The 25,003-nt window shown below is 47.7% G+C and overlaps 11 protein-coding genes across 11 annotated transcripts; 8 read left to right on the top strand and 3 right to left on the bottom strand.

Moving 5' to 3' along the window:
• The first annotated feature begins 249 nt into the window (after positions 1 to 249).
• On the top strand, positions 250 to 3,724 carry ASPWEDRAFT_746225 (uncharacterized protein). Its single transcript, XM_040839495.1, has one exon. It carries the CDS (start codon positions 276 to 278, stop codon positions 3,666 to 3,668), a length of 3,393 nt encoding a protein of 1,130 aa, XP_040686191.1. The 5' UTR covers positions 250 to 275; the 3' UTR covers positions 3,669 to 3,724.
• A 2,452-nt stretch (positions 3,725 to 6,176) lies between these two features.
• ASPWEDRAFT_31406 (uncharacterized protein) lies at positions 6,177 to 7,359 on the bottom strand (the record flags this gene model as incomplete). The annotated part of the gene is made up of 3 exons (XM_040833542.1): positions 6,177 to 6,595; positions 6,643 to 7,069; positions 7,336 to 7,359. 3 exons carry the CDS (start codon positions 7,357 to 7,359, stop codon positions 6,177 to 6,179), a joined length of 870 nt encoding a protein of 289 aa, XP_040686190.1.
• A 337-nt stretch (positions 7,360 to 7,696) lies between these two features.
• Positions 7,697 to 8,427, top strand: ASPWEDRAFT_44665 (uncharacterized protein). The gene has a single exon (XM_040836315.1). The coding sequence runs from the start codon at positions 7,737 to 7,739 to the stop codon at positions 8,214 to 8,216; it is 480 nt and encodes a 159-aa protein (XP_040686189.1). The 5' UTR covers positions 7,697 to 7,736; the 3' UTR covers positions 8,217 to 8,427.
• Positions 8,428 to 8,591: 164 nt separating this feature from the next.
• On the top strand, positions 8,592 to 11,918 carry ASPWEDRAFT_44664 (uncharacterized protein). The gene is made up of 2 exons (XM_040836314.1): positions 8,592 to 9,074; positions 9,122 to 11,918. The coding sequence occupies exons 1-2, from the start codon at positions 8,635 to 8,637 to the stop codon at positions 11,577 to 11,579; spliced, it is 2,898 nt and encodes a 965-aa protein (XP_040686188.1). The 5' UTR covers positions 8,592 to 8,634; the 3' UTR covers positions 11,580 to 11,918.
• On the bottom strand, positions 11,667 to 13,026 carry ASPWEDRAFT_116870 (aminotransferase-like domain-containing protein; the record flags this gene model as incomplete). The annotated part of the gene is made up of 3 exons (XM_040828693.1): positions 11,667 to 12,114; positions 12,162 to 12,517; positions 12,565 to 13,026. 3 exons carry the CDS (start codon positions 13,024 to 13,026, stop codon positions 11,667 to 11,669), a joined length of 1,266 nt encoding a protein of 421 aa, XP_040686187.1.
• Positions 13,027 to 13,600: 574 nt separating this feature from the next.
• On the top strand, positions 13,601 to 14,796 carry ASPWEDRAFT_669328 (uncharacterized protein). Its single transcript, XM_040838869.1, has 2 exons — positions 13,601 to 14,528; positions 14,593 to 14,796. Exons 1-2 carry the CDS (start codon positions 13,788 to 13,790, stop codon positions 14,650 to 14,652), a joined length of 801 nt encoding a protein of 266 aa, XP_040686186.1. The 5' UTR covers positions 13,601 to 13,787; the 3' UTR covers positions 14,653 to 14,796.
• A 772-nt stretch (positions 14,797 to 15,568) lies between these two features.
• Positions 15,569 to 17,441, top strand: ASPWEDRAFT_44660 (putative MFS sugar transporter). The gene is made up of 3 exons (XM_040836313.1): positions 15,569 to 15,798; positions 15,842 to 16,520; positions 16,569 to 17,441. Exons 1-3 carry the CDS (start codon positions 15,594 to 15,596, stop codon positions 17,221 to 17,223), a joined length of 1,539 nt encoding a protein of 512 aa, XP_040686185.1. The 5' UTR covers positions 15,569 to 15,593; the 3' UTR covers positions 17,224 to 17,441.
• Positions 17,442 to 18,077: 636 nt separating this feature from the next.
• On the top strand, positions 18,078 to 18,992 carry ASPWEDRAFT_117646 (glycoside hydrolase family 131 protein; the record flags this gene model as incomplete). Its single annotated transcript, XM_040828755.1, has 4 exons — positions 18,078 to 18,186; positions 18,238 to 18,374; positions 18,420 to 18,584; positions 18,633 to 18,992. The coding sequence occupies 4 exons, from the start codon at positions 18,078 to 18,080 to the stop codon at positions 18,990 to 18,992; spliced, it is 771 nt and encodes a 256-aa protein (XP_040686184.1).
• Positions 18,993 to 19,066: 74 nt separating this feature from the next.
• ASPWEDRAFT_117466 (SDR family oxidoreductase) lies at positions 19,067 to 19,864 on the bottom strand (the record flags this gene model as incomplete). The annotated part of the gene is made up of 1 exon (XM_040828738.1): positions 19,067 to 19,864. One exon carries the CDS (start codon positions 19,862 to 19,864, stop codon positions 19,067 to 19,069), a length of 798 nt encoding a protein of 265 aa, XP_040686183.1.
• A 1,196-nt stretch (positions 19,865 to 21,060) lies between these two features.
• ASPWEDRAFT_54102 (putative MFS multidrug transporter) lies at positions 21,061 to 22,607 on the top strand (the record flags this gene model as incomplete). Its single annotated transcript, XM_040838009.1, has 2 exons — positions 21,061 to 21,176; positions 21,224 to 22,607. 2 exons carry the CDS (start codon positions 21,061 to 21,063, stop codon positions 22,605 to 22,607), a joined length of 1,500 nt encoding a protein of 499 aa, XP_040686182.1.
• Positions 22,608 to 22,989: 382 nt separating this feature from the next.
• Positions 22,990 to 24,252, top strand: ASPWEDRAFT_140372 (intradiol ring-cleavage dioxygenase; the record flags this gene model as incomplete). Its single annotated transcript, XM_040829400.1, has 3 exons — positions 22,990 to 23,233; positions 23,279 to 23,603; positions 23,659 to 24,252. 3 exons carry the CDS (start codon positions 22,990 to 22,992, stop codon positions 24,236 to 24,238), a joined length of 1,149 nt encoding a protein of 382 aa, XP_040686181.1. The 3' UTR covers positions 24,239 to 24,252.
• Positions 24,253 to 25,003: the final 751 nt, after the last annotated feature.

Genomic DNA, 25,003 nt, shown 5'->3' with positions numbered 1-25,003 from the left:
TATTTTCCCGTCACTTTACGATTCGCATGTTGCTGCATCTACCCCTCTTTGCAACACGACGTTGTAGATCTTCGGCATGATACCGTTCGTATGGTACATGCCGTATATAACATACCGTACCAGTTCCATTGTATCTTACAGTACCGTAAGCTGCGTAAGGAAGTATTCTTGTTGCGTCCATCAAATATACTATCTTTGTTCGATCGCACCTGCCCAAATTATTCACTTTCATTTTCTATCGATCAGTGAGGCTGCTTCCCTTTGAGCTCATCAAAATGGCCTCTGATCTCCGTCGCCCGCCTAGAAACCCAACTCTGTCGCCGCGTCACCTTGCACTGCGCCATGTAAAGAAACAATTGCGAGCGCTAGACGCCACAGTTAAAGATGAACCACCACCGATTCCCCATGGCAAAGAGCAGTTGTATTCGTTCTATGTTCCCGGTCTCCAGGCAGGAGTACACACAATTACCGTTGAGCAGGAAATAAAGACTAGACAGGGAACTCAGGACCAAGAGACACAAACACTCCCCGGAGAGCATGATTTCAATGTCATTGCACCCCGTTTCTCTCTACCTGAGGGGGCTCTGAACTCCTTTTACCCCCCACAAGGCCATGCAGATCGGGGTGAAGTCCTCCCCAGCGTTGTCTTTAACGACCCGACTTTACCTTGGGAAAGGGAAGCAAGTCAGAAGAAGGCTGGACAAGGTGTCACGGATTATGCTCGAAACCGTGTGCCCTGGCTGGCTGTGTTTTTATTCACCCAGGAGGAGCTTCGATTGAGCAATGAAGAACTCGACACGGTTTTTAGCGACCCTGGTCTCAAAAAGCAAAACTTGGCTAAACAGAGTGCGACTCTCAGCACCACTATGCTTGCCCGGGATACCCCGAGATTGAACCAGAATATCACCAACAATTCCCCCATCATATATGACCAAAGCGATGGAGATGCAAAGACAGATGTGATTTTCCTGAGAAAAGAGCTCTTCACGTCCCTCTTCGCTGAGTATGGTTCGGACGGAAAGAAAAAGGACAATCCGAAATGCTACGTCCGGCACCATCGTTTCCTCGCTCATCTTCGTCATATCAATCTCGATGGAACGCCCACGGCAGGGAAAACGGACAATGATGACCATGTTTATTCTGTTGTTATGAGCCATCGTATTGGTACCCTTGAAATCACTAAACCCACCCCCGTCGTGGCTCATCTGGTCAATATCGAGGGAGTTGAGCGTATGGACTCCTCATTTGACCAGACGTTCGTGGCAATGTCCTCCTTATATTCATGGGAGTATACCTGTCTTCCACCAGATTCCCTCAATATTGAGGATGCCTTTGCGCATCTAGGCAGCTCTCTCAATGTGCTCAAGCCTATTCCCATAAATAAGGAAACGAAGGGCACCAAAGCCACCACAGACGACAATCCTAAGATCATCATTGATCGAATGAATCTCAGGGTCAATGACGGTTTCTCACTGCTCAGATATCGTATTCAAACAGGAGAAGTCACTGCAGCCTTTTCCAAAAGTCCTTTCACACCCAAGGCAGTGAAATTCAACGACCCTTTGTGGCCCCCAAGCGCAACCACTGGCACAAAGCTACAAATACTTGATCCAAATTTAAATCTCATGGATATAACCTACTCAGCTGCCTGGAATTTAGGAAAGACGCTAGGATTAGCTCATCCCGAGTTTGCTACGGCGCTTGCCCGGGTTCGAAAGCAAATCTTCGATATGGGAATGAACGATGCACAAATGAAGAGAATACAACAGCGCAGTAAAGAATTGGGAATTCCCACGATGTTCAAAACTCGCGAACAGGTTCTTGCAACCCTGAAAGATACAGTCACGAAGCTGAAAGATCTCCCGTTTGATGCGACACTTAAGAGCAAGCCTGATGGTATGGTCCGACGATGGCATCGCCCGAGCATGCCTCCTTTAGATCTCTCATACCACGGACCAGATATCAGTGCAATTATCAGACCGTGTTTTCGAGAGGCCGCCAAGAAAATCTCGAGTAGCATCGAAGACTCTAAAGTTTCTGAAGTTCCCTACAACGAATTTAACATGCCGTATTCGACTGACTGGGCGGTTGTACTACGTTGGATCATGGACCGGTACTTTCTCGTCGATGTGCCTCCTCACTATTTGATCACAGATCCAAGCCATCTCCCTATGGAGACGATGCGTGTATTTGCCATTGACCATGCCTGGGTGTCTGCTATGATCGACGGAGGTCTCAGCTTAGCAAATCATCTAGACCAAGACGATGATCGTGTGCGCAATGCCATCAAATGGGCGTTTAATAGATTTCTTGACTATGAATACCCCGATGTCAAGTATAAGCCTCTCACACCTCGTTATGGGTTTTACGTTCGATCTACCCTTGTTACAAAATTCCCTGATCTTATCGTGGGCATTGAAACGAAAACAGGAGACGGGAAAACCACAGTTCCACTCGATGAGGCGGAGCCCCCTGTTCTTTTGCGGCATGACATTGTCGACAAGAGCGTCATGTTAGGTTTGATGCGAGAGCCGCCCAAAGATGACGGGTCGATATCGTTGTTTCTACGACAGCCCCCTCACCAACAGTACTTCTCTGCCGCTGCCGATATTACTACCAAAATGATCAAGATGGAGTACAAACGCGTGTATACCAAACAGGATGTCAATGATCCGGACCAGCACACACCGATAGAATATACCTACCTCCGGGATTCGAAATCAGAGGGGCCTTCGCCGGCAGTTTTTATCTGGGGAACAGCAGACAATGTCCGTGTTTTGAACATTGAAGCTGTGGCTCAACAACACGTCGACGAATTGAATGACACGTATGCAAAGGTCAAACACCCAGAGTGGTACGATGACCCGACTCCCAATTCAGCCTTGATGGGGATTCAGTTGAGTGAACCTCAATGGCAAATCGAAATTACTCTTCCAACCAAAGATACCTTCCCAAACTTGTTCAAAGATGTTTCGAGAGATCTGCCTGTGCCTCCTGATCCCGACTGTGCTCCGTCGACTGTAGCCAAGGTAACTAGCAAGGTCGAATGCAGTCCTCATCCCGCTTTTGGCAATCGAAAAAGACCAGCCCCAATTGTTCCAACATATCATCCTCCACACGTCCGTCTTCCTCGCTTCATTTCCAATGCCCATACAGCCACCGAAAGTCGAGCCATGGTAGGACCGCCCAAATTCAAACACGGGCTTTACCCAGTGGGTCAAGTGGGGGAAACAATTCCCATGCTTCCTTTAGATAAGCAAGGACGTCCACAACGTCAAGACCTCATCTTTTCCATTGTCTATGAAAGCGGCATTAAAGTGCTTCTAATGACAAAGTTTGTGATCGAAATCAAAATGGGGACTTATGGTCAACTTATTAAGGATTACACCGGCACCGGACCATCAATGCTTTCTAATCTTCGATTCAACGTGATGCAACAGTTCGATCCTATAAACGACAAATTGGTGTTGACATTGGTACCTCGAAGTACCAAGCATTATGTACCTATCGGTAGCATTGCGGAAATGAGTGTTTTACTCAGCGGGGTTGTAGTAAACAGATATGAACAGGAAACGGAAGTGACGGTTGATGCGTGGGAGTATTACACCGATCGAGGGCCTTGGAAACGTCCTTTTAAGACGACGTTGGTTAAGCCGACTAGTACTTAGGGCTAAAGAGCTGAGTAGGTAGTCATCATGAGAAACTGAATTGGTTTCCACCAGTGCTCAAATGGAAAGTCAAATGATATCTTGCAACTCCAACATTATCATATCCCTATCATATATTAACATAAACAGTCTCAGGTCTCTGCGTAGTTCCCCAGAAAGTCATGAATTAATGATCACACAGCAAAAGCTCACCCATATCAAAGATCCAACTTGCCTCAACCATAGTAGTGGTTCCCTTCTCTATCAATTCCAAACTATAACCCTCGGCTCCATACATCGTAATCAGCCAAATATCAATATCCTTACTCACCATACCTTCCAACTCAATGGATTCCTACTCCCTAGAAATTGATGAATCATCTCCTGTCTTCCCCTCCACCTCCCTCCGTGGAGGAGGATTCCACCGACGAAATAACCGCAGCTTTAGATCCACTAAAAGAAACCAGAATCTTTCGGAGACCGACCCGCGAACAAGAACAGAATAGGAGACCTCGCCAAAACCCAACACAATCTGGGCTAAGCTAGGCTACCCAGGTCAATCCAACTTTGACCCTAATTTCCCAGATAGACAGGTCCTCGGTAGTTATAACCTTGATGATTAATCTATATAGAAGTAAAATCCTCGTATTGGTGAAAGAGCTGCCGTTTATAGCAGGAATCTCAAGGGGCCATTTTCGGCGCCCTTATGCAACCATAGCATGCTATTCTTTGAGAAGCCACTGGACCAAAGGTCACATAATTAAGCTCTGTCTCAGCTATACCAGGATTCCAAATATATATAATTTTATGCTCGAACATATTCAAGTATATATATATATATACATGTATTTGTCAACTTGGACTCAGGTACTACATATTGAATATCTACATATATAAATACATACCTGTGTCTCTCTATATCTTACAATTCCTACTTTCACATATATCTGCTTTTATTATGGCTGGTAACTGAAAGCAACTCGAGCTTGGCAGTATAATCGCCACAACAAATCTGATTGGGCAAGTAACGCGTCCGGGGTTGGATCGGGTTCGGACCGAAGTAGATTATTTACGTCCCAGCGGTCCCACCCATCGATTCCGCGGGATCCAAGAGATATAATTCATGCCGTCGAGGGATCATCTTGTGTCTAAGATGAGCTTACTCAAACAGAGAAAAGGTAACAATGGCGAGACTAGCCAACAGCCAGTCGCAGTTCCGCGGGATGCAATTAGCCGTCCCTCATTGCAAGTATGCAGCAATTGCAAGAGGTACGGGGTAGACCCATTCAATTACAGATCCCACCAATGCTAACTCACTATGGATGATCAATCTAGATTGAAACGAAAGTGTAAGTGGAGTTTTGTCTAACCAGTAATAAATTGAAAACAAGTACGACTCACCATGTCGTTTGAGGTGACCGGAAGCAGTATTATAAGAATCGTCACAAAACGTCGGACAAACCGGCCTACAGTGAGATTAGTCATCGTTCTGTATGCTTGCTATTGGATTTATTTCGTGTCATGCTTCTCAGGTGCATGTCATCAAACAACTAATCAGCTCTACCTTAGAGAGCGATGCTAAATAGTATACAAATGCCACAGCATGAGGGACCGGCCCTGCTTTGTGTTATCATAAGAAAATGGAAATGACAAAAAAAGGAAGAGAGGAAATGACATGGTAAATATCAAGCTTGGGTCCCATATCTGTTAAATAAACGGGCAACACCACAAACGATATTCTAGAAGCAGTCGATAGCTTAATATCTTAATATCATAAACTGGCTGTCGATATACTACCGTTACTGGTGGGGAGGTCGGGCAATTGTAAATACCAAATATGAAGGTTTTAGTTTGTTAATGACCGCAACAGATGTATATTATTCAGTTTCTATTTGCTGCTCACTTTCCATTGACTGTCCCATATCATCTATCTCACCAAGGACTTGGACAAATAGCATTACACAACTATAACAATGCGGGTGGTGCAAGCCGTCATTTCTCATCATCCGGGTTTGTAATTGGACTTAAATAGTTATCTACATTGAACATTGTAACCTAACATCGAATAGCGAAGTTCCATGACAATATATTAAGAAATAATTAAATGCAAACCAATGATGTTGTGAATGGCAGACTATGTGTTGGTGGAGTTGACATTTGTAAGGTGCTGTCCAGGGGGAAATGGATGGGTTCTTTTAAGCCGGAATTGGTCGACGGGTCCTTCTTCGGCAGGTATGAATTGCCAGTAAGAGAAAAGATTCCAGTCAATCAGTCCTATTCCATCCTCCCCGGTTTCAAAGACCTTATGATGAGCCAGGTGGCTCACATTCCCATAAGCATTCATCGGGTGCACCAGCGTTTCGTGTTTTTGACTGGAAGGTTTGGAATGAAATCATGAGTAAACTTGTCAAGTAACGGAAGGAAATGCTACAATTGTTTCATTGCGTAAACAGAAAAGGCAGGATAGCCTCAGGTAGTTTCCATGTTGCAGGCTGCAGCTTGCATACGAAGCCGGACTGGAAAAGCATGTCAAACGGCACCCATGGCGATAGTGTACTCAGAAAATATAAGGAACACGTCCGTCTGAGGTTGCAAAAATCTATCGATGTAGTCCTTGCGCCACTCATCCTCATACCAGCAGGTGTAGAGAGCTTTGCAATACTCCCAATAATCCGGATACCATCCTGATTGCTGCCAGTCCACAATGACCACCCGAGCTGGACTGGTAGAAGGGACAATGATATTGCGCCGATGGAGATCTCCGTGAGTCAGATTAATCTCTCCAGTATCCGGTAAGAAAGGTCGGTTAGGGTCATCGTATTTGACTCCAAGACGTAGTTGATGCAAAGCAGCAAACCAGTCGTTAAAGTCCTTTACGCTCGAGAACGGGCCTGTTTTCGGCTGGTAAACAAACACGTAGTCCGGTAAATGTTCGTGGTTTATTGATCCTATGCAGGCGTAAGTCATTGATTATGTGCTTCGTCTTCAATCATACCAATAAACCGCTCCGAGGGGTCCTGTTCGAGTCTGCGTAACTTTCCCGTAATCTGGGAGAGCTGGTCACCTATGGCTCTTTTCTCGATAATACCAAGAGAGTCCCAGAACTCTTCGAGGGTCGACTCCCTGATCAGCTCCATATAGATGAAGGTATACCCATGACTATCAACGCGCCAGCCAAATACCTCGGATACGGGAATGTCGTCACCAAAAACCTTTTTAATCATCCAAAGGTTCAGTGCCTCGACGGTTGTAACATAAGGGCCAAACTTCACAATCAGGCCGAGCTCCTCATATTTCACAGGCGTGGGTTGCGGACGTGTATCAACATCCTTGGACAAGGCTCGCACTTGAGTTGGCGTAGGAAGTTGCCGGTCTGGACCGGCGGTGAAAAACGCCGTATCGATGAAATCGAGCTCTTTTTGCTTAGAATCAGGTAATCAAAGTGAGATAGACTTATCGCCGAGTGAATATAGGACCATCTTAACAGTAAGGCCAATATGATAATTGTCAATAAAAGAAATATGTGCTTCATAAGAACGCGGGGAATGTGGGAAGCACGTGCTCCAAAGCCTTAAGAAACTCAGACAGCCCGGACTGTTGGAATTCTGTTATCTCGCTATTTTTAGGAAATATGTTTGTTCTTCGAGACCTCGCGTTATTACCTGCCCGTTTATTTTTTCATAATCACCCTAAGTCGGAATATCCGGTCCATCAGATGCCCAAATGGAGGAAGATTTGTTTTCGACACCCAAATGTTTCAAGATGGTGTTTGCGCGCTTAAGGATTCAGAGCTGCCACGTTGAATGCCATTATTGCCTGGAATGGATAGAAATAAAAACAAACGAGGCTGAAACTGATGTGATTGGCTGAATCAGATCTAACTTTGAGGCTGAACTTAATGCATGAACACGTTGTCTTTGGCGGTTAACACAGCCAATCAGATTGTTGATACTATATGGAATATTTATCTGTTCTGGCAGTAGATTTGTTATTTTTGACAAATTTAAGATATATAATCAGGATGACATTCTCCTAATTTTCTTCATTCAAAGCATTCATTTCTATTGTCTTTCATTCATTGATCACAAGATGCACCTCTATATTTTATTCGTCATTCTCTTCAGTCACTATGGATTCTCCTCTCCTTTGAACGAGACCAGTACTCTATCTAAGGAGTCATTATCCAACTCCACCGATCCTTTTGTCATGTCCCCTTCAAATGAATCTGGCTCAACTCCTTCTCTTCCCGATTCTGGTGATGATAATGAAGCAAATCACCCCAAGACCTTCATTCCACCGGCGAATACTTCTACAGTTCAACCACCCACTCTCGTTCAATCACAACCAGTGCTTTTAAGCTCTACCACCACCTCTGGCCATACCGCGTCGAAGACGAGACCAACCATCCTTCTATCTTCGACTTCAACGAGCTACCACACATCGACTGCCCCCACTGCGGACTCGAATCCACCTCAGAAAGCCCCAATTCAGCCAACAGATCTGGGTAAATCGTGCGTATGCAGCTGTAATTGGGAGGTGAATACCCATATTACATTCGATTTTCGATGATAAATCACATACTCTGGGGATATGCAGCGTTGCGATAGAAAGTAAATCTGCTGTATGGATACACCGGTAGACTGGAATATGCCATTCCTTCTCCTGGTGGGATGGACTTGGATGTATTTACTTCTATACTCGGGTGATGATTATTTTGCGCACTGTGTATTTAGAAGAATGATTGAATCAATGATGATTGAATTACCTTTTATCACTCTGCATTAAGAGAATATTTTCGCAATAAATTAGTTTTATTCGTAACAATAATTGAAAAGTTCTACTTTCCTCTATAAGCACAAGGCTGAAGCACGTGCTGGCTGGTTATAGGTCAGCTGAGCTGCATCCTAACCGCCAGCCTCGTCTTGAACCTCATCTCGGCCCGTTCGAAATACGACTGCACTGACTCATTCCAAACGCCAACGCTGAGATGGTTCTCGACCCGATGACAGCGCTCAGTGTTGCGACCTCAGTCGTCCAGTTCGTTGACTTTGGAACCAAACTCATCTCAAAAAGCAGAGAAATCTACAAAAGTGCAGATGGCGTTCTTGCCGATCATGCCGAACAGGCTGCAGTTTCCTCGAAACTGGCTGATTTGACCAGGAGGTTGTCAACCTTCGCTGATGGATACGAAACAAAACTCTCATCCGCAGAGAAGGCATTGCAGGAGGTCGCGCTTGACTGTCTTCAAGTTGCCAATGAATTCGGCTGTGCTATTGACCAGCTGATGGTTAATGGCAAGCATCGCAAATGGAAGAGTTTACGTCAGGCTCTGAAGAGCGTATGGAAGAAGGAGGAGATGGAGGAGCGGCTTGTCAGGCTGGATCGCCTTCGCCAGCTTGTGATTGTCCATCTTCTCGTGGTGATCAAGTATGTGTCTGTTACATTATTGGTGCAGCTGACTGATTCGTCTACAGTGAGGGACAAGGCAAATCATTTGCTGGAATCACTCACGATGTCAACCGGATGGAAAGTCGAATTGTAGCAGGAGTCTGCCAGAGCATAGGCGAAATGAAACAGCAGGTGGACGATTTGAGTGAAACACTGTCAAAACTTGCAAAAGAGCAATCTAACGACCGCCATGACCATTCTGAAGAAATAATTGCAAAAGGACAGCTGGTGGATCGATGGCTGGAACAAAATCAAGCGGCACTTTCCCATATTATTGAAAATGCAAATGTGAAGAACGCCCAAGAAAAGAGACTATCATACCAACAAAAGGTCCTCGACAGTCTGTACTTTGGAAACATCGACGATCGACAGAATATGATCGACCAAAAGGCTCAAGTGACTTTGAATTGGGTGTTTGATCCACCATCTGAGATGCCGTTGCAGTGGACTGTGCCTTCCTGGCTGCACTCTTCCAACGGTCTATACTGGGTGTCAGGGAAGGCAGGATCCGGCAAATCGACGATGATGAAATGGATTCTCCACGAAGACCAGACAAGAAGCATTCTAGAGTCTTGGGCTGGCGATAGAAGACTCCTCGTAGCCCAATATTTCTTCTGGAGCTCTGGTACCGATATCCAAAAGTCACTGTTGGGCCTTTTACGCTCTCTTTTATATGAATTGCTTCGACAATGGCCCGATGCAATACCATATATTTCTCCTGCTCGATGGCGTTCATACGATCTGGATCTGGCGCACTTTCCCACATGGACGAATGCTGATTTGGTTTTTTCCATTCGAAACTTTTTCCGACATGTATCGCCGAGTGCGTCTGTCTGTATCTTCATTGACGGACTGGATGAACTTGATGGAGACGATGACCAACGGCTCGAGGTAATCCATCTCTTAAAAGAGCTCTCTGGTTATCCTCATGTCAAACTGTGCATTTCCAGTCGACCGTGGGAAATATTTAAGGATGCATTTGCTTCTTGTCCCAATCTACGACTCGAAGATCTGACTCGCAAAGACATTGAAAACTATATCAATGGAAAGGTCCAAGCTAACGAGACATTTCAGCTACTACGACAGAACGAGGACGATCTATGTTGCCAACTCGTAAATGAAATTATCGACAAGGCTCAGGGCGTGTGGCTATGGGTTGTTCTTGTCGTCCGTTCACTCTTGCGTGGATTGAGGAATCAAGATACAGCGACAGATCTGTTGGACAGACTGAGAGAGATTCCGGAAGAGGTGGAAAAATGCCTTCTTCAGATGTTTTCCAAGATCGAGAGTGACTATCGTCTGAAGGCTTTGAAGCTTCTCAAGATCTCTCTGAATAGTCCACCCGGGCTATCTCTGATGACGTGTTGCTTCATGGACGAGGAGAGTTTGTCTGGAAGGGAAACACCAGGATTTCCTTATTCAATGCCAATAGAAGTCCTTCCTGAAGATGAAGTCATGGAATGGCTCAAACTGACCGATAGTCGTGTCAACATCGTCTGTCTGGGTTTGTTGGAAACCATATACAGGCCAAACCACCATCTTTTCTTTCGACATGGAGTCGAATTTCTGCATCGAACAGCACGGGATTTCCTCGCCGATTGCAATACTCAAAAGTTGATCGGAATGGAGTCAGTCGCTTCTTTTAATGTCAACGAGTTCATGTGTAAAGCACTGCTTGCACAGATCAAGATCTCACATCCAACACGGCTGCTTCTGGCCGACTTTATGTACTATGCAGCACGACTGGAAGATGAATCCGGATCACCCCAGCGTCTACTTGACCATCTGAATCATGTTTTGGATCTCCAACGCGATCAAGACTACTCGGATGATTCATTGCCAAACTGTTCTGTCAAAGAATGGCGGTGCGATAACCAAGGTCCTGTTCCTTTGTTGTCAGTGGCCATCCAGTACGGCCTCACTAGATATGCCAAAGATCATCTGACACTATCACCTGCACTCGTCATGAAGCAACCAGACAGGCCTCTCTTGGATTATGCACTTCGAAGGCGAATTTACAGCACATCTTTAGGACAGGCAGAGCAACTGGACCACCCAGTAGGGGGTTCCCGGGACCAACCTGATGTCGAGCTCGTGCGAATGATTCTGGAGCAAGGTGGCGATCCAAACAAAGCATTTGGTAACTCGACGGTCTGGAGGTACTTTCTGGAATTTCTAGATATCTTCTCCGCTGATCTCCAGAGCTTGGATGAAAAAGAAAAAGAGCCCTGGATTGAAGTTACAGAATTAATGATCCGACACGGCGCAGTCCGCGTTCTGGAAACAGAAACTGTCATACCACGACAATCGACAGGAAGGACTCGAGTTAATCTTTCTCAGCGGCGGTTATTGGCCCGTCGTAGTGTTTCAGCAGCTTTTGGAGAGGAGGAAGCAGCCAGACTGGATTTACTTTCTTGGTGGTTGAATGCGACTGGACAGAATTTGGTAAGGAGGGTTAGTAGGACGATGAGTTCCTTGTTCTGATCTATGCATTCTTCTGTTTTATACTAGTCCACGACCTTATAGGCTACCATATGTAGATAATTAACCCTTAATAAACTGTTTTGGCATTCAGCAACTCAGTGTTTTTAGCAATATCCCCAGTCTTCTTATACCTTCGACCAATCTCTCTTCCTCCACCCACATGAAACACAATCTCAGCCTTTGGTGTACATCACTCTTAGTAGCAGCCCCAGGTACTGCAAAAAGATTCCCATTCCCTAGCATAAGATTCTGCTGTTTCAATGCCTCTTCACAAACCGTGGTGGCATTCAGCGCACCAGGAAGCCTAAGCCAGATATAATATCCACCCGCCGACGGGCTATATGAATCAGGATAGAATATAACACCAAGCGGGACCAGGTATCTCTCAATCACATCTTTCATCAACTCATACCGCCGACTCCCCGTCGGTATGATCGTGTTGGTAATATACCCCGGTAGAAAGTCATCACGGAAAAGGTCATGAACAAAAGTCGACATCAATTGCGAAGGGGCACCACCGGAAACCGTCGATCCACTATCCACCAGTCAGACAAGACAAACCATACCTCAGAGAGAACCTACGCCTGAGAAAGACCATAAACAAAATCCTCCATCCCCTCCGCCCATCCAACACGACATCCCGGACCGATCAACTTACTAAACGAGCCGTTACTAACGACGTTCCCAAATCGATCAGCTGGGCCAGAGTCAAGCGTCCGATCTATATCGACAAGACGGGGTAGACGTGGCCCACTCCAGTGTAGGAAATCATAAACATCGTCACATATAACAAGGGCGTCGTATTTCCGTGCTACTCGGATGAGGGATTCGCGGCGGGGCAATGACATGGTCGTACCGGATGGATTGGAGAATGTCGGGACGAGGTAGATGATGTGTTTGTATATCTTTCTATATGGTCTGTGGGGTTTGGTTGGTTTCTTCGTCCATTAGCAGGGTTATTTCAGATAGGGTTCAGGAGATATACATCACAAGCAGCAATGGTGCCATCAAATCCATCCAAAGCCCTCTCAAGCGCATCGACATCCATCCCATCTGCGTCCTCGGATATCCCTCTTAATCTCCCAGAAAACCCCGCATCCTCAAACACCCGAAACACAAGATGATACGTCGGCTCAACAAGCCATATACACTGTGTCTGGGCCGGATCTGTAAAAACCTGCAACACACACGCTAGATTCTGACTCGCGCCACCTGAAATGCAGATTCGTTCGAGTGTGACTGAGTGAGTGGGTGTGTAGCATCCAGTGAGCCAGGTCGCGATGCTCTCTCGTAGTGGGAGATATCCTTCATCTGGTCCGTAAGCGCATCCTTGGGAGGATATTGACTCGTTTGAGAGGGAGGTGATGGCGGCTTGTTTTAGACGTTCAGTTGGTATTATGGCTGGCGCTGGCCAGCCTTGGAAAAGGTCGATTTTGTCTGGTTGCATTTTCAGTGTGGCAGCTTCAATATGAGATGTGTCTAAGGTACTTCTTGAGCAGTCTTTATAGTCCTTAGGTTTTTCATGATGAATACGAATCTCTGGCCAATCCGATTGCTGGGATGCAGTATAGTGGGGCGGTGGGATAGCTGTATTTGCAGCTAGCCAATTACCGCATGCATAACGCTGCCAGTGGGCCTAGCCCTCCTTGGACATATACCCGATCCAACCAATGACAGACAGTCTTCTCCTTTGCTTCCATGAAGCCAATGTTTTTTGATCAAATCTACCATGAGAAATATCGTTATCAGAGCCAAAATCACTTCGATCAACCAAAAGAACTACATGATTCAATACCCTACTGTTTGTCGAGTGACGAGCTGGGTATAGGATAATGCCTACGTTTGAAACATGTCTAGCTGAGCGAAGCCACACGGTGCATATTGAAATTGCGTTCTCCCATCTGATGAAATATCTCAAGCTTAGGCTTCTGGTGCTGAGTGAGCCGTTTGATAGCAAGACGATTGGGAACAGTCAATAGATCCTCAAGGAATGGTTGATGAGTGAGAATTTAATCATCAATAACTATTCCTGTTGAAGCGACGACAGTGTGGTTTATCGATAAGATAACGATAAAATGGCAGAACCTCGGATCTCAGTTTGATGCCCCGCATGGCCAAAAACGGAGACCTCGGTTATTCACCATCACCATCACTTCCATACATCATACTACCACGTCTTCCATATTCTACAACTTCAATAACATCATCATGCCAGCCCTTACTCTTCATCTGCTCACTCTCCACCCCCACACAACTCCCAAAACATTCCTGAATCAACTCCGCCAAACCGTCCAGGTCATCGTTTCATCCCGTCCCCGTTACACAGTCATCCATCCCACGACGATCGACGCTGATCCGCTCGCCACGGAACAATGGGATCTTCTCGTCCTACGGGAGAATAAACCCCTTCCATCCGACCTGCAAAAGCAAATTCGCACCGAATACAAACTCACCGTGGGCGTGCCGTCGAAACTCCTCTCCACGTACGAACAGCGAGACGCGGAATTAAAACACACCCCTCCACCCCCTCTAACCGGATCGCTCGACAAAGCTCGCGAAAATGGTAAATCGTCGTCGCAGAATCTCGAACTCTCGCCGGATTTGCTCGCGTTCATGGATGAGCTCACACAGCATCACCCCGGTCCGGTGACAATGCTGAACCTGCTTCATTTCCATCCGAATGGGAAGCAGAGCTACTTTAACTACGGTCAAGCGTTTATCCCGGTCGCCGGGAAACGCGGCGGCAGTGCGAAACTCGTCGGGAATGTAGTCAAGCCGAAAGCAGGCCATGAAGCCGAGACAGAGTCAGACTCACGGGGGAGCATCGATCGACCCGAGTCGGAGTGGTGGAATGAGATTTCCATTGTGCATTATCCGTCTATTCGGCATTTCTGTGATATGCTTGCCGGAGAGGATTATCAGGCAATCAACGAGAGGCATCGGTTGTCGGTGAGTTATCCTTAATTAGATGAGTGAAATGAGTGAAATGAGATGGATGAACTGATATATATAGGCTCTGCGGGATACATTTCTCCTCTGCACAACCGAGGTGGATGTAGAGGCTAGATTGTAGATAGTAGATGTTACATGATGGGATGTCAAATATCACGATATTTATGATAGTGATTATATATTATTGACAATGGATAATGGAAATATGTAATTATAAAGATTGCAGTGGAGCAAAAAGCTTGACTGGCTTGGCGTGATAAAGCGTGTTTTCGCCGGTTATTGAATCTGCCGTGTTGCATCCCTGTATGTAGGATGGAAAGACTTTATTTCAATATATCATACTATTCATCCACATTGTGAAGACAGTCATGGGAGTATATATTGTCCAAATAATTGATAGACCAAGATTCTAGTTTATGTTGAGTAATGAGACCCTATGGCATTCCACTCGTAGTGGGACTTCCCCAGGTTTACGGAGGACAGCAATATTCAGATTACCTAAAAGATTGCCAGGATATTCTATTCATGATCTTTAATTAACTTAAGTACTGCTTACTGTACATTATTCAATGTTGCTTATGCCAGACATTGTCACATGGCCTATACTATCTCACAACAACAGAATACACCACGAGAATAACCTCCTATCGTCTAATTGACATCAATCATTGTCACCAGAATCATCAGAAGATAGACAATTCATGACACAATCAATCGCCAAACCGAGGCGCATCGGCCGGGTCCGATGGCTTTCTTGTGGGGAACAGCAGGAAAAGCGGGGAATCAATGTAACCGAAGTCGATCGCGAGTCTCCCTATCCTTGCCTTACATTGCCATGCGGACATGGGTAGACATGGGATGCCATGACATTTGCAGATTAGTTCTCGAAGCCAACCGGCTGCTGCTATCGTGTGGGGATGATCGGGTTGCAGACTCCCACGAAGGTCGATCAGGTTGATCAACGGCGGACGCCGAAGACCGTAAGCTGTCGATTTATATAATACACCAGATGGAAGTGTTCCGTGGGTAGACATTGCAGATGCAGTGAATTGAATCGACAAAATGGCACCGTATTTTGGCCTGAGAGGGCCTGCCCTCAATCGAGCGATTATCTGGCTGGTTGTCTGTCCGGCTTTCGTCTGTTATGGATACAATCAAGGCGTCACGGGCGGCTTGTTGACGCTCGAGTCATTTGCGTTGACGTTTCCTGAGATGAACACGTTGACTACGACTGGAGCGCAGCGGCATCAGAATTCGACGATCCAGGGTGAGTGTGTCTGTCTCTGCGTGGTGATGTAGCTAAGAAACAGGCACTGTCGTGGCTCTGTATACTGTAGGGGGCATATTCGGGTCACTCTCATGCATCTATCTTGGCGATCTGCTCGGTCGTCGTCGCGTCATCTTCATCACCTCCGCCGTCTCCATCATCGGCGCCATCCTCATGGCCACATCCTTCGGTCTCGCCCAATTCATCGTCGCTCGACTGGTTCTCGGGCTGGGAACGGGCGGTTATGTCGCTACCGTGCCGGTCTGGCAGGCGGAAATCTCCAAGGCAGACCGTCGGGGCGCACACGTCGTGACGGACGGGATCTTCATCGGTGCTGGCATCACCATCTCGCTGTGGATTGACTTTGGGTTCTATTTCGTCACTGGCAATTCGGTCTCGTGGCGGTTTCCTCTCGCCTTTCAGATCGTCCTGTCTCTCGTCGTGATGGTGTTTGTCGTGCTGTTCCCGGAATCGCCCCGGTGGCTGGTCAAAAGGGGACGACAGGAAGAGGCACGCGAGATCCTGGGGGCTCTCGCTGATCTGGATCCTCACGATGAGGCTGTCAGCACTGATATCCGCGATATCGAGCTGTCGCTTGCTTTGTCTGGGTCTGGATCATGGAAGGACATGTTCTCGATGGGCGAGCAGCGTCTCTTCAACCGGACTGTTCTCGCTGCGACTGCGCAGTTCTTCCAGCAGATCTGCGGCATCAACCTCATCACGTTAGTTGCCATCCCATATTCATACCGTGGTGCATACTGACCATCCAGATACTACGCAACGACCATCTTCGAACAATATCTCGGTCTCACACCCCTGCAATCTCGCATCCTCGCCGCCGCAATGACCCTCACCCAGCCCCTCGGCGGCTTCCTGGCCTTCTTCACCATCGACCGACTCGGCCGTCGCGTGCTCATGCTCTGGAGCGCAGCAGGCATGTCCATCTCCATGGCCATCCTCGCCGGCACAACCTCGGCAACACACAACACGGGCGCACTCGTCTGCGCCGTCGTCTTCCTCTTCGTCTTCGAATTCATCTTCACGGTCGGCTACTCGGGCTTGACCTTCCTCTACGCAACCGAGGTCGCCCCCTTACAGCTCCGCGCAGCAATCAGCGCCGTCGCAACAGCAGCAGTATGGACATTCAACTTCCTAGTCGCCGAGGTGACGCCTGTCGGATTCGACACGATCTCATGGCAGTATTATATCGTGTTTGCGGTGATCAACGCCGCCATCATACCCACGGTGTACTTTTTCTTCCCTGAAACCAACGGCCGCACCCTGGAGGAGATTGATGAGATTTTCCTGCAGTCAAAGACGGTGCTCGATCCGCCGCGGATGGCGAGGAGATTGCCCCGGATGCATATTGCGGATGCGCAGGTGGTGGATGTCGAGACGATCAAGGAGGAGAAGAAGGGTGGATAGGCTGGTCCTTACTCCTTAATGATTTATGAATTACTTTACTCTTTGGTTCAATGGTTATCCAAATCCTGCAATACGATAGTAACCTTCTCCTGATGAACATATCACTATCAGGTCAGGTATATTCGAATGCTCCAGATTATCAGCAATAAACCTTATAGTTTCATGTCCCCCTACAAATAATCAGCTGACAGAGCGTGTAATGTATTATAAAGTCTTGCGATTTGGCACATTTCTATTGATTAAAAGAAAATTGTAACATCGCTTAACCATATTATCAAGATCTATTTGGATCTATTAATACAGGAAATGCGATCATGTATCTGTTTAAAGAACTCCTCCTGGTCGCTGGCATCGCCCTCACAGCCATGAGTCTTCCTCAGGGAAACTCGGAGCTTACTCTCTGTTGCCGTTCGCTACTTCGCACCTGGTCCAGCACGTGCAACGTGTATACGGAATGGCGTTCGCGGCCGTCCGCCATGTGGAACATAGGTTAATTTCAAGTCAACTGGATTATTTATGGGATAGTAAGAGAAGGGAAATCTGAACATGAACCACCTTTACTAATGTCAGTAGCTCTGACTTCCTTATGAGACATGGTTTTGAATAATATATGATTAACTGTTGTTGAGCTCGCTATGGTGAAGTGACTGCGTTAAAATTGATCTAATATATTATTTCATCTCACTTGACTTCACTTAGAAAGCTTCAGTACTCTATTTCGTGAAGATTGGGTTTTGTGTAGATGAATCAATTTGGTTGTTGTATATGTGAAACATCCCTGAACTGACCATGTTTCATCTCGACAAATATAAATACACTCATCCCTTCTACTCAGATCAGCAAAACAAAGCAAAATGAAGCATCTCAATTACCTCCTCTCCCTCCCAGCCCTCGTCCACTGCGGCGACGTCGTCTGGAATGGTTTTTTCAACTCTTCCATAACCGTTGACCATTTTGACCAGTGTATGCCCTTACCCCCGTATTACTATATATAAATATACACTAATAAGATAGGGTCATGGTCCAACCAACTCGAACCCTTCCAGTGGTACATTCACGGGTCCGGCGCAACAAGTCGCTATCTCGGTCTGGCGCCAATGAACAAGAATCCCGCTGATGAGAGCGATGCGCAGGGGATTCGCATCACCATCGTACGTCTGCCAATGAAATAATACTTATATATACTAATAGTGCAGGACGACACCTCCTCATGGAACGGCCAGCAAATGATGCGTTCCGAACTCATTCCCCAGACGAGTGAGGATCTCGGCAGCGGCCATTTATTCTATCACTTTTCGCTCAAGACGAATAAGAAGAATGCCCCGAATCCGAAGTTTGAGCATCAAATTGCCTTCTTTGAGGTACCGTCCCTTTATCTTGATATAATATGTGGATGTTAATGAAAGTAGAGCCACTTCACCGAACTCCAATACGGCCAATCCGGAGGCAGCGACAACACGCTGAAATGGAACGCAGATGGGCAAACGCACTGGTCGACAACGCTGCAGCCGCGACAGTGGTATAACTTTGCGTATGAGATTGATTTCGACGCAAAGACGGTTGGACTGTGGGCGTCGAATGGGACGGAGGCATTAACCCAGGTGGTCAAGGGGGTGAGTGCGTCGACCTCGACCAATTCTGCCGATTGGCATGTTGGACAGTTGAGACTGGATAACGGGGATAAAGGAGGAAAGGAGGATTGGTTCTGGTCGGGGGTTTATGTGGAAAAGGGGCCGGTTACGACGAGTGTTAAAGGGCCTTCTTCTTAGGATTTTTGAATTGAATGAATATATTTGTTATTCATATACCATTATGTATACAGTCGTCAATCATACATCATAATTTACCGCACGCAGTATCCACCGTCAATAACAATATCACCGCCCGTCGTGTACGAACTGGCATCACTGGCCAGATACACATACGCGCCCTTCAACTCCTTCGCGTCGCCATTCCGACCCAACGGAATCATCGACATCCACAGGTCCTGCACCTTCTTGTCCACAAAGTCCGACAAGCCAGTGTCGATATATCCCGGCGAGATGCTGTTCACTCTAGCAAAGTCTCTCCACTCGTTCGCCAGCGACTTCGCAAGGTGGATGCACCCCGCCTTGGCCACGTTGTACGAAGTCTGCTCCTGGGGGAAGTTGACGATATGCCCCGACATGGACGAAGTAATAATGAACGACCCCTTGCCGCGCTGCTTAAAGTGCGGGCCCACAGCCTTCGCGCAGTGGAAAGTACCCGTCAAATCGGTCTGGATGACTTCCTCCCAGTCCTGGACCGATCCATCCAGAATACCCGACGAGGCAGTCTTGCCGGCGTTCGCGATGAAGGCATCAATCTGCCCAAAGTCGGCCAGCACGGCGTTCACAAAGTTGGACACGTTCTCCCAGTCGCCCACGTTGCACTTGTAGGCCTTGGCCTTGACGCCGTACGTCTCGGCGAGTTCTTTGGCGTTTTGCTCGCCTCCCTGGGGTCGGGAGGAGTAGGTGAGGGCAATGTTGGCGCCGAATTCGGCACAGCCGCGTGCGGCTTCGATGCCCATGCCTCTTGGGCCGGAGGCGCCGGTGACGACGACCGTTTTGCCCTTCAGACTGAAGAGGTCTGTGAGGCTGGAGGCTGCGGGGACTTGAGGCATTTTTGGAGTGCGGAGTATCGGAGTTAAGGAGGGGTAATCAATATGTACTAGTGGGTAGTGTGTAGTAGTATGTAGAATAATGGTAAAGAGTTAAGATGATTATGATTGATGATAGCCAGCGACACAGACCTACTTATACTTCATCAAACAGCTATGATATAATGACTCTGCCCAGAACCAAGTCAGAGACGTCAGGCCATGTCAAAACAAGTCAAAACAGCCACCGACAGGTCGATATCCGGGGTTGATCCTGTTTTCGATCGATGGTGATGTCATGACTCTGCCTTGGCTGCCAGATTCGGCCTCAGGCATTAATAGCTGCCTGAGCTATAAAGCGGAGCACTCGTGTCCGACAGACACCAGAATCCTTGTTAATTAATCTTCTTTAATAATGTCAGCTAAGTGGATGTGTTGTTAATTATGTTAGTAACAGCTTCAGAAACAGGTTTGATCCACTGTGGGTTAACGGCTCGGGTTCTACGGAGTCGGGATTGCGATTTTATCGATGCCGATATACTGCATAGTATGAGATGTAGATATGGCAGAATACAGCAAAAGCAGATAGAAGAAGGGGAAATCGAGAATAGAGGAAAGAGAAGAGAGCAGATGACATCAATAGAATATAAAAGAATGAAGAATATATTAATCCCTCTGCCATAAGATAAGATGCAGCGAATATGCAGCATCGGCATCACTCGGAATCGGTCCGTTCACCGGGATACCGACAAAGTATGCAAGCACTGAATGACGACACGAACTCTCCGAGCAGAATCTTCCTGCAGTCCTGGTCTCCAGTCTCCAGTTCACTCCAATGGAGAGTCTCCAATCTCCAGACTCCAGGGTCTGCTTAATCAGCCATGTGGTTTAAATTTCTTTTTCTCGACTGCACTTTGCAGTGATCAACTGGAACTATTGATTCTATCCGAAAGTATCACCCATCATGGCTGAAAACGGTACGCAGAATCAGCATCTCCAGATTCCACAGCCGCAGGTTCCTCCTCAGGTGGGGGATCGTGGTGGAAGGCCTCCTTTGGATCGGAGGAGATCGAGTGCGGTGCATAGCAACCATTTTGATGATTCGTTCAGAGGACGGTATGCATACCTTTCTTATGTTGGTGTATATACATACTTACGACTATAGAATGTCATCCTTCTTCCGTCGAGACTCGCAAATCGGCCAGTTTGGACGCCATCCGATGCGAGACAGCACCGAGCTGGAGATTCATACTTGGAATGGAAAGGATGATCCGGAGAATCCATTCAACTGGGGTCCAGGATATAAGTGGTTACTGACTGTGACTGTCTGCTTCATGTGAGTTCCATCTACATACATATACAATATATGATACTAATAAGTAGATCCATCCTCACTGGTATCCCAGCCGGTTCCTACGGTGCCGGGAATAACTACATGGAAGAACGCTTCCACGTCCAGAACGAACCCTTCCCCAATCTCGCCTGGGCCACCACATCCTGGAACATGGGCGCTGCCTTTTGGCCGCTCATCTTCGTCCCTCTTACGGAATCCTCCGGTCGCATGCCCGGCTACTTTGTCGCATACATCATCCTCATCATTTCGCTGTTTCCGTCCGCGTTTGCGCAGAACTTTGCCACGCTGGTCGTGACTCGCTTCTTTGGCGGCGGTGGCTCGTCTGTGTCCATCAACATCGTCGGCGGCAGTATCACGGATGTCTGGTACGGTGATAGAGCGCGTAGTCTGCCCATGTCGCTGTTTGGATTCACCAGTGTGGTGGGCATCGCGCTGGGCCCGTTCATCGGCTCTGCTATCCAGGCCATCCATAAAACCGACCAGTGGCGCTGGATCTTCTACATCCAAATCATCTATCTCACCGGCCTCCTGCCGATCTTCTGGTTCATTCTCCGTGAAACCCGCGCGGATGTCATCCTGTCCCGTCGCGCGAAGAAAATCCGCAAGGAAACCGGCCGCCCAGTCTACGCCCTCGCCGAGCTCAACACCACGTCCGTCTGGCGCCTCATGCAGATCTCCTTTGAGCGGCCCACGCGTATGCTCCTCACCGAACCGGTTGTCACCTTCTTCACCCTCTGGATCAGTTTTGCCTGGGGAATCCTCTACCTCTTCTTCAACTCGGTCGTGCAAACCTTCGCGGCAAACTACGGCTTCAACACCTTCCAAACCGGCCTCATCCAGCTCGCTATCTCCGTCGGCGCCCTCATCGGCACCGTCTTCAATCCCTTCCAGGACTGGATCTACTTCCGCTCTGCGGCGAACAATAAGGAGATCCCAGGAAAGCCCATCCCCGAAGCTCGCCTCTACACTGCTATCCCGGGTAGTCTGCTCTTCGCGGGCGGGCTCTTCTGGTACGGCTGGTCGAGTTTTCCGCACGTACACTGGATCGTGCCGACGTGTGGTATCGCCGCCGCCGGTGTGGGCATCTACTCCATCTACATGGCTGTGATCAACTACCTGACGGACGCGTATGAAAAGTACGCCGCCTCTGCCTTGTCCGCTGCATCATTGGGGAGAAACTCCTTTGGTGCTTTCCTCCCCCTCGCCTCGTATGTGCTGTTCAACAACCTCGGTTTCGGATGGGCTGGATCGTTGCTTGGGTTTATCGGGATTGCGTTGTCGGTTGTCCCTGTTGTGCTGGTGCTCAAGGGGCCGGCTATCCGACGCAGGAGTCCGTTTATGCGGGAGTCGACTTTTGCTGGTGACGAGGAGGAGACGGAGAAGGTCAAGACGGAGGTTGAGACTGAGGTTTGATGTATATACATACCCTGCCCGAGTGGTAGATAAAAGTTTGTGAATAGTCTAGTTGTCAATACTACGCGTTGCGTACTCAATATTCCGCCAATAGGAATTGAAACGGAAAACCACTCTCCGGCCAAGCATTTAAGCTTGAATTGGCCGGCCAATGGAAATCGCGTATTTGTAAATCGGTGCATGTGTGGGGATTCACGAGCCACGCGGCGCCAAGAATTCTGTATAGAACATTCTGCAGGCTGTTGACAGTAGTTTAACTGAGACTGAGACTGGATGTATTCGTGGACATGACGCGGCAGTAGATAGAGTAAAAGAAAAGATATATAAACCCGTCACTCTCTCTGCTATTCAATGGAATAGAATAATCATCAAGTCAAGCAAGATGCACTTCTCCAAACTCCTCCTCGCGACACTCGTTACTCCCCTTTTCGCCCATCCAGGCGAGAAACACGATCCCCACGCTGTGAAGAGGGAGATTCACACTCGGGATGTGTTGGCTTCGTCTGGGAAGCGGGCGTTAGACGCTTGCTCTACCACTCTCGGTGCTCGCCATTTACACGCGAAGAACGTCAAGCGTCGTGCGCAGACTGTTGATAGCCTCCGCAAGAAGCGCGGCATCACTGCTAGTAAGCTTCACCTATCTGGTATGTGTTGAGATATATTAATGATAGACCCCCAAAAATACCGCCGCGACCTCGCCGCCCTCGAAGAATGGGAAGCCATCAACCACAACCAAACCGGGTTGCTGGATTACTCGCCGCACACGCCCGAGTCTGTCATTTTTGCCGCGAATACCAGTTGCATTCTTACTCCCACTGTCACGGATGGGCCGTACTATGTCTGGGGCGAGGTGATTCGGCAGAATGTCAAGGAGGAAGAGCACTGTGATGGTGTGGATCTGTTCCTTGAAGTGCAGTATATTGATATCAACACTTGCAAGCCGGTCGAGGGGGCGCTGGTGGATATTTGGCAGGCGAATGCGACGGGTGTTTACAGGTACATCCCTCTTATGGATTTTTATCTATAGAAGAACGCTAATGGTAATGTGAAGTGGCATCTCCACCTCCGGCAACTACGCAGCAAACGGGTACAACTCCACCTACCTCCGCGGCATCCAACAGACCAACGCCGACGGCATCGTGACCTTCGACACCATCTTCCCCGGCCACTACGACGGCCGCGCCATCCACACGCACCTCCTCACGCATCTCAACGCCACCATCCTCCCCAACAACACCCTCCAAGTCGGCACCGGCAGCGTCACGCAGATCGGCCAGCTCTTCTGGAACGAAGACCTCCGTTCTGCTGTCGAAGCTACGTACCCGTACACAACCAACACGCAGGCCATCACCTCCAACGCAGACGATATGTGGAGTGTGGAGCAGGCGTCGAGTGCGTACGACCCGTTCCCGGAATATGTGTATCTGGGCGAGGGGGTGGAGGAGGGACTGTTTGCGTGGATCCAGATTGGGGTGAATGCCAGCAGTGATTATACGGATAATAGCTATTATAGCATTGCGGCTTATTATGATGAGAATGGGGGACATGCGAATAGTGAGAGTGTGATTGGAGGTGGAAGTGGTGGTGGTGGTATGGGGGGGATGAATGGGACGAATAGTACCATGCCGTGATAGGTAGACAGTGTACTATAGTGATATATCAGGATATTGCTTTTTCCATCTTGGATATACATAGACGTAGATCATGCTCACAGATCAATTAATCAATCTTATTCTTAAGATGCCTGACGATGCTTTAAGTTAATCCCTAGACAGCGCAGTCCTACTAGTGGTCTAGCATTCTACTAAACAGTACTAGACTGCACTAGTATTTCTGACGAAACGAGATAAAATCCCCCTTTTTAGTGCATCTGCATGTAATACTAGCGGGTGGATCCGGAGTTTCCCCAGCAGTCAGCACGAGTGCCAGACCATGTGCTGGACATGTTGTACATATGTGTACGTGAATTATAATCTGCAGAACGTATCTATCCAATGTCGAGAATACCAAGCGTCTGTTATGTAATTGGACGATGCAGAATGAGTAATCGCAAGGTGTTCCCTTCGGGGAATCCCCGTCGGCGATGAAACCGGAGTAGGCAAACTTAATCGTGAAGATCAGGAAGATTACAGACAAAGACAAGGCAGGACAGGAACGAAAAGGAGGGAATAACAATGGGAAGAGAGAACAAAGAAGAATAAATAGTGGACAATAGGCAAACATAATAAGAAATATAATTGAATTATATAATTATTAGAATTATTGCCTTCCTATGAATCATTGATTCTACAAACTCGGCACTAATTTAGGGCTGCTGCTATTGACCCGCAATTCCACCCCGTTGGGTTGCCCTGCTTTGGCCTCTTCTGCCTTTCCTCTTAAAGGATTGTCTCCCC

This window comes from Aspergillus wentii (assembly GCF_001890725.1).
Source record: "Aspergillus wentii DTO 134E9 unplaced genomic scaffold ASPWEscaffold_7, whole genome shotgun sequence".
Lineage (NCBI taxonomy): Eukaryota > Fungi > Ascomycota > Eurotiomycetes > Eurotiales > Aspergillaceae > Aspergillus > Aspergillus wentii.
Note: the sequence above shows the minus strand (reverse complement) of the source record. Positions and strands in the feature narration are given on the sequence as shown.

Coding starts and splice junctions, on each gene's coding strand:
- ASPWEDRAFT_44660 (XM_040836313.1), top strand. CDS start 15,594: ATGGCACCGTATTTTGGCCTGAGAGGGCCTGCCCTCAATCGAGCGATT. Junction 15,799..15,841: donor TCAGAATTCGACGATCCAGG/GTGAGTGTGTCT, acceptor GCTAAGAAACAG/GCACTGTCGTGGCTCTGTAT. Junction 16,521..16,568: donor TGCGGCATCAACCTCATCAC/GTTAGTTGCCAT, acceptor CTGACCATCCAG/ATACTACGCAACGACCATCT.
- ASPWEDRAFT_44664 (XM_040836314.1), top strand. CDS start 8,635: ATGGTTCTCGACCCGATGACAGCGCTCAGTGTTGCGACCTCAGTCGTC. Junction 9,075..9,121: donor CATCTTCTCGTGGTGATCAA/GTATGTGTCTGT, acceptor ATTCGTCTACAG/TGAGGGACAAGGCAAATCAT.
- ASPWEDRAFT_669328 (XM_040838869.1), top strand. CDS start 13,788: ATGCCAGCCCTTACTCTTCATCTGCTCACTCTCCACCCCCACACAACT. Junction 14,529..14,592: donor ACGAGAGGCATCGGTTGTCG/GTGAGTTATCCT, acceptor TGATATATATAG/GCTCTGCGGGATACATTTCT.
- ASPWEDRAFT_746225 (XM_040839495.1), top strand. CDS start 276: ATGGCCTCTGATCTCCGTCGCCCGCCTAGAAACCCAACTCTGTCGCCG.
- ASPWEDRAFT_44665 (XM_040836315.1), top strand. CDS start 7,737: ATGCACCTCTATATTTTATTCGTCATTCTCTTCAGTCACTATGGATTC.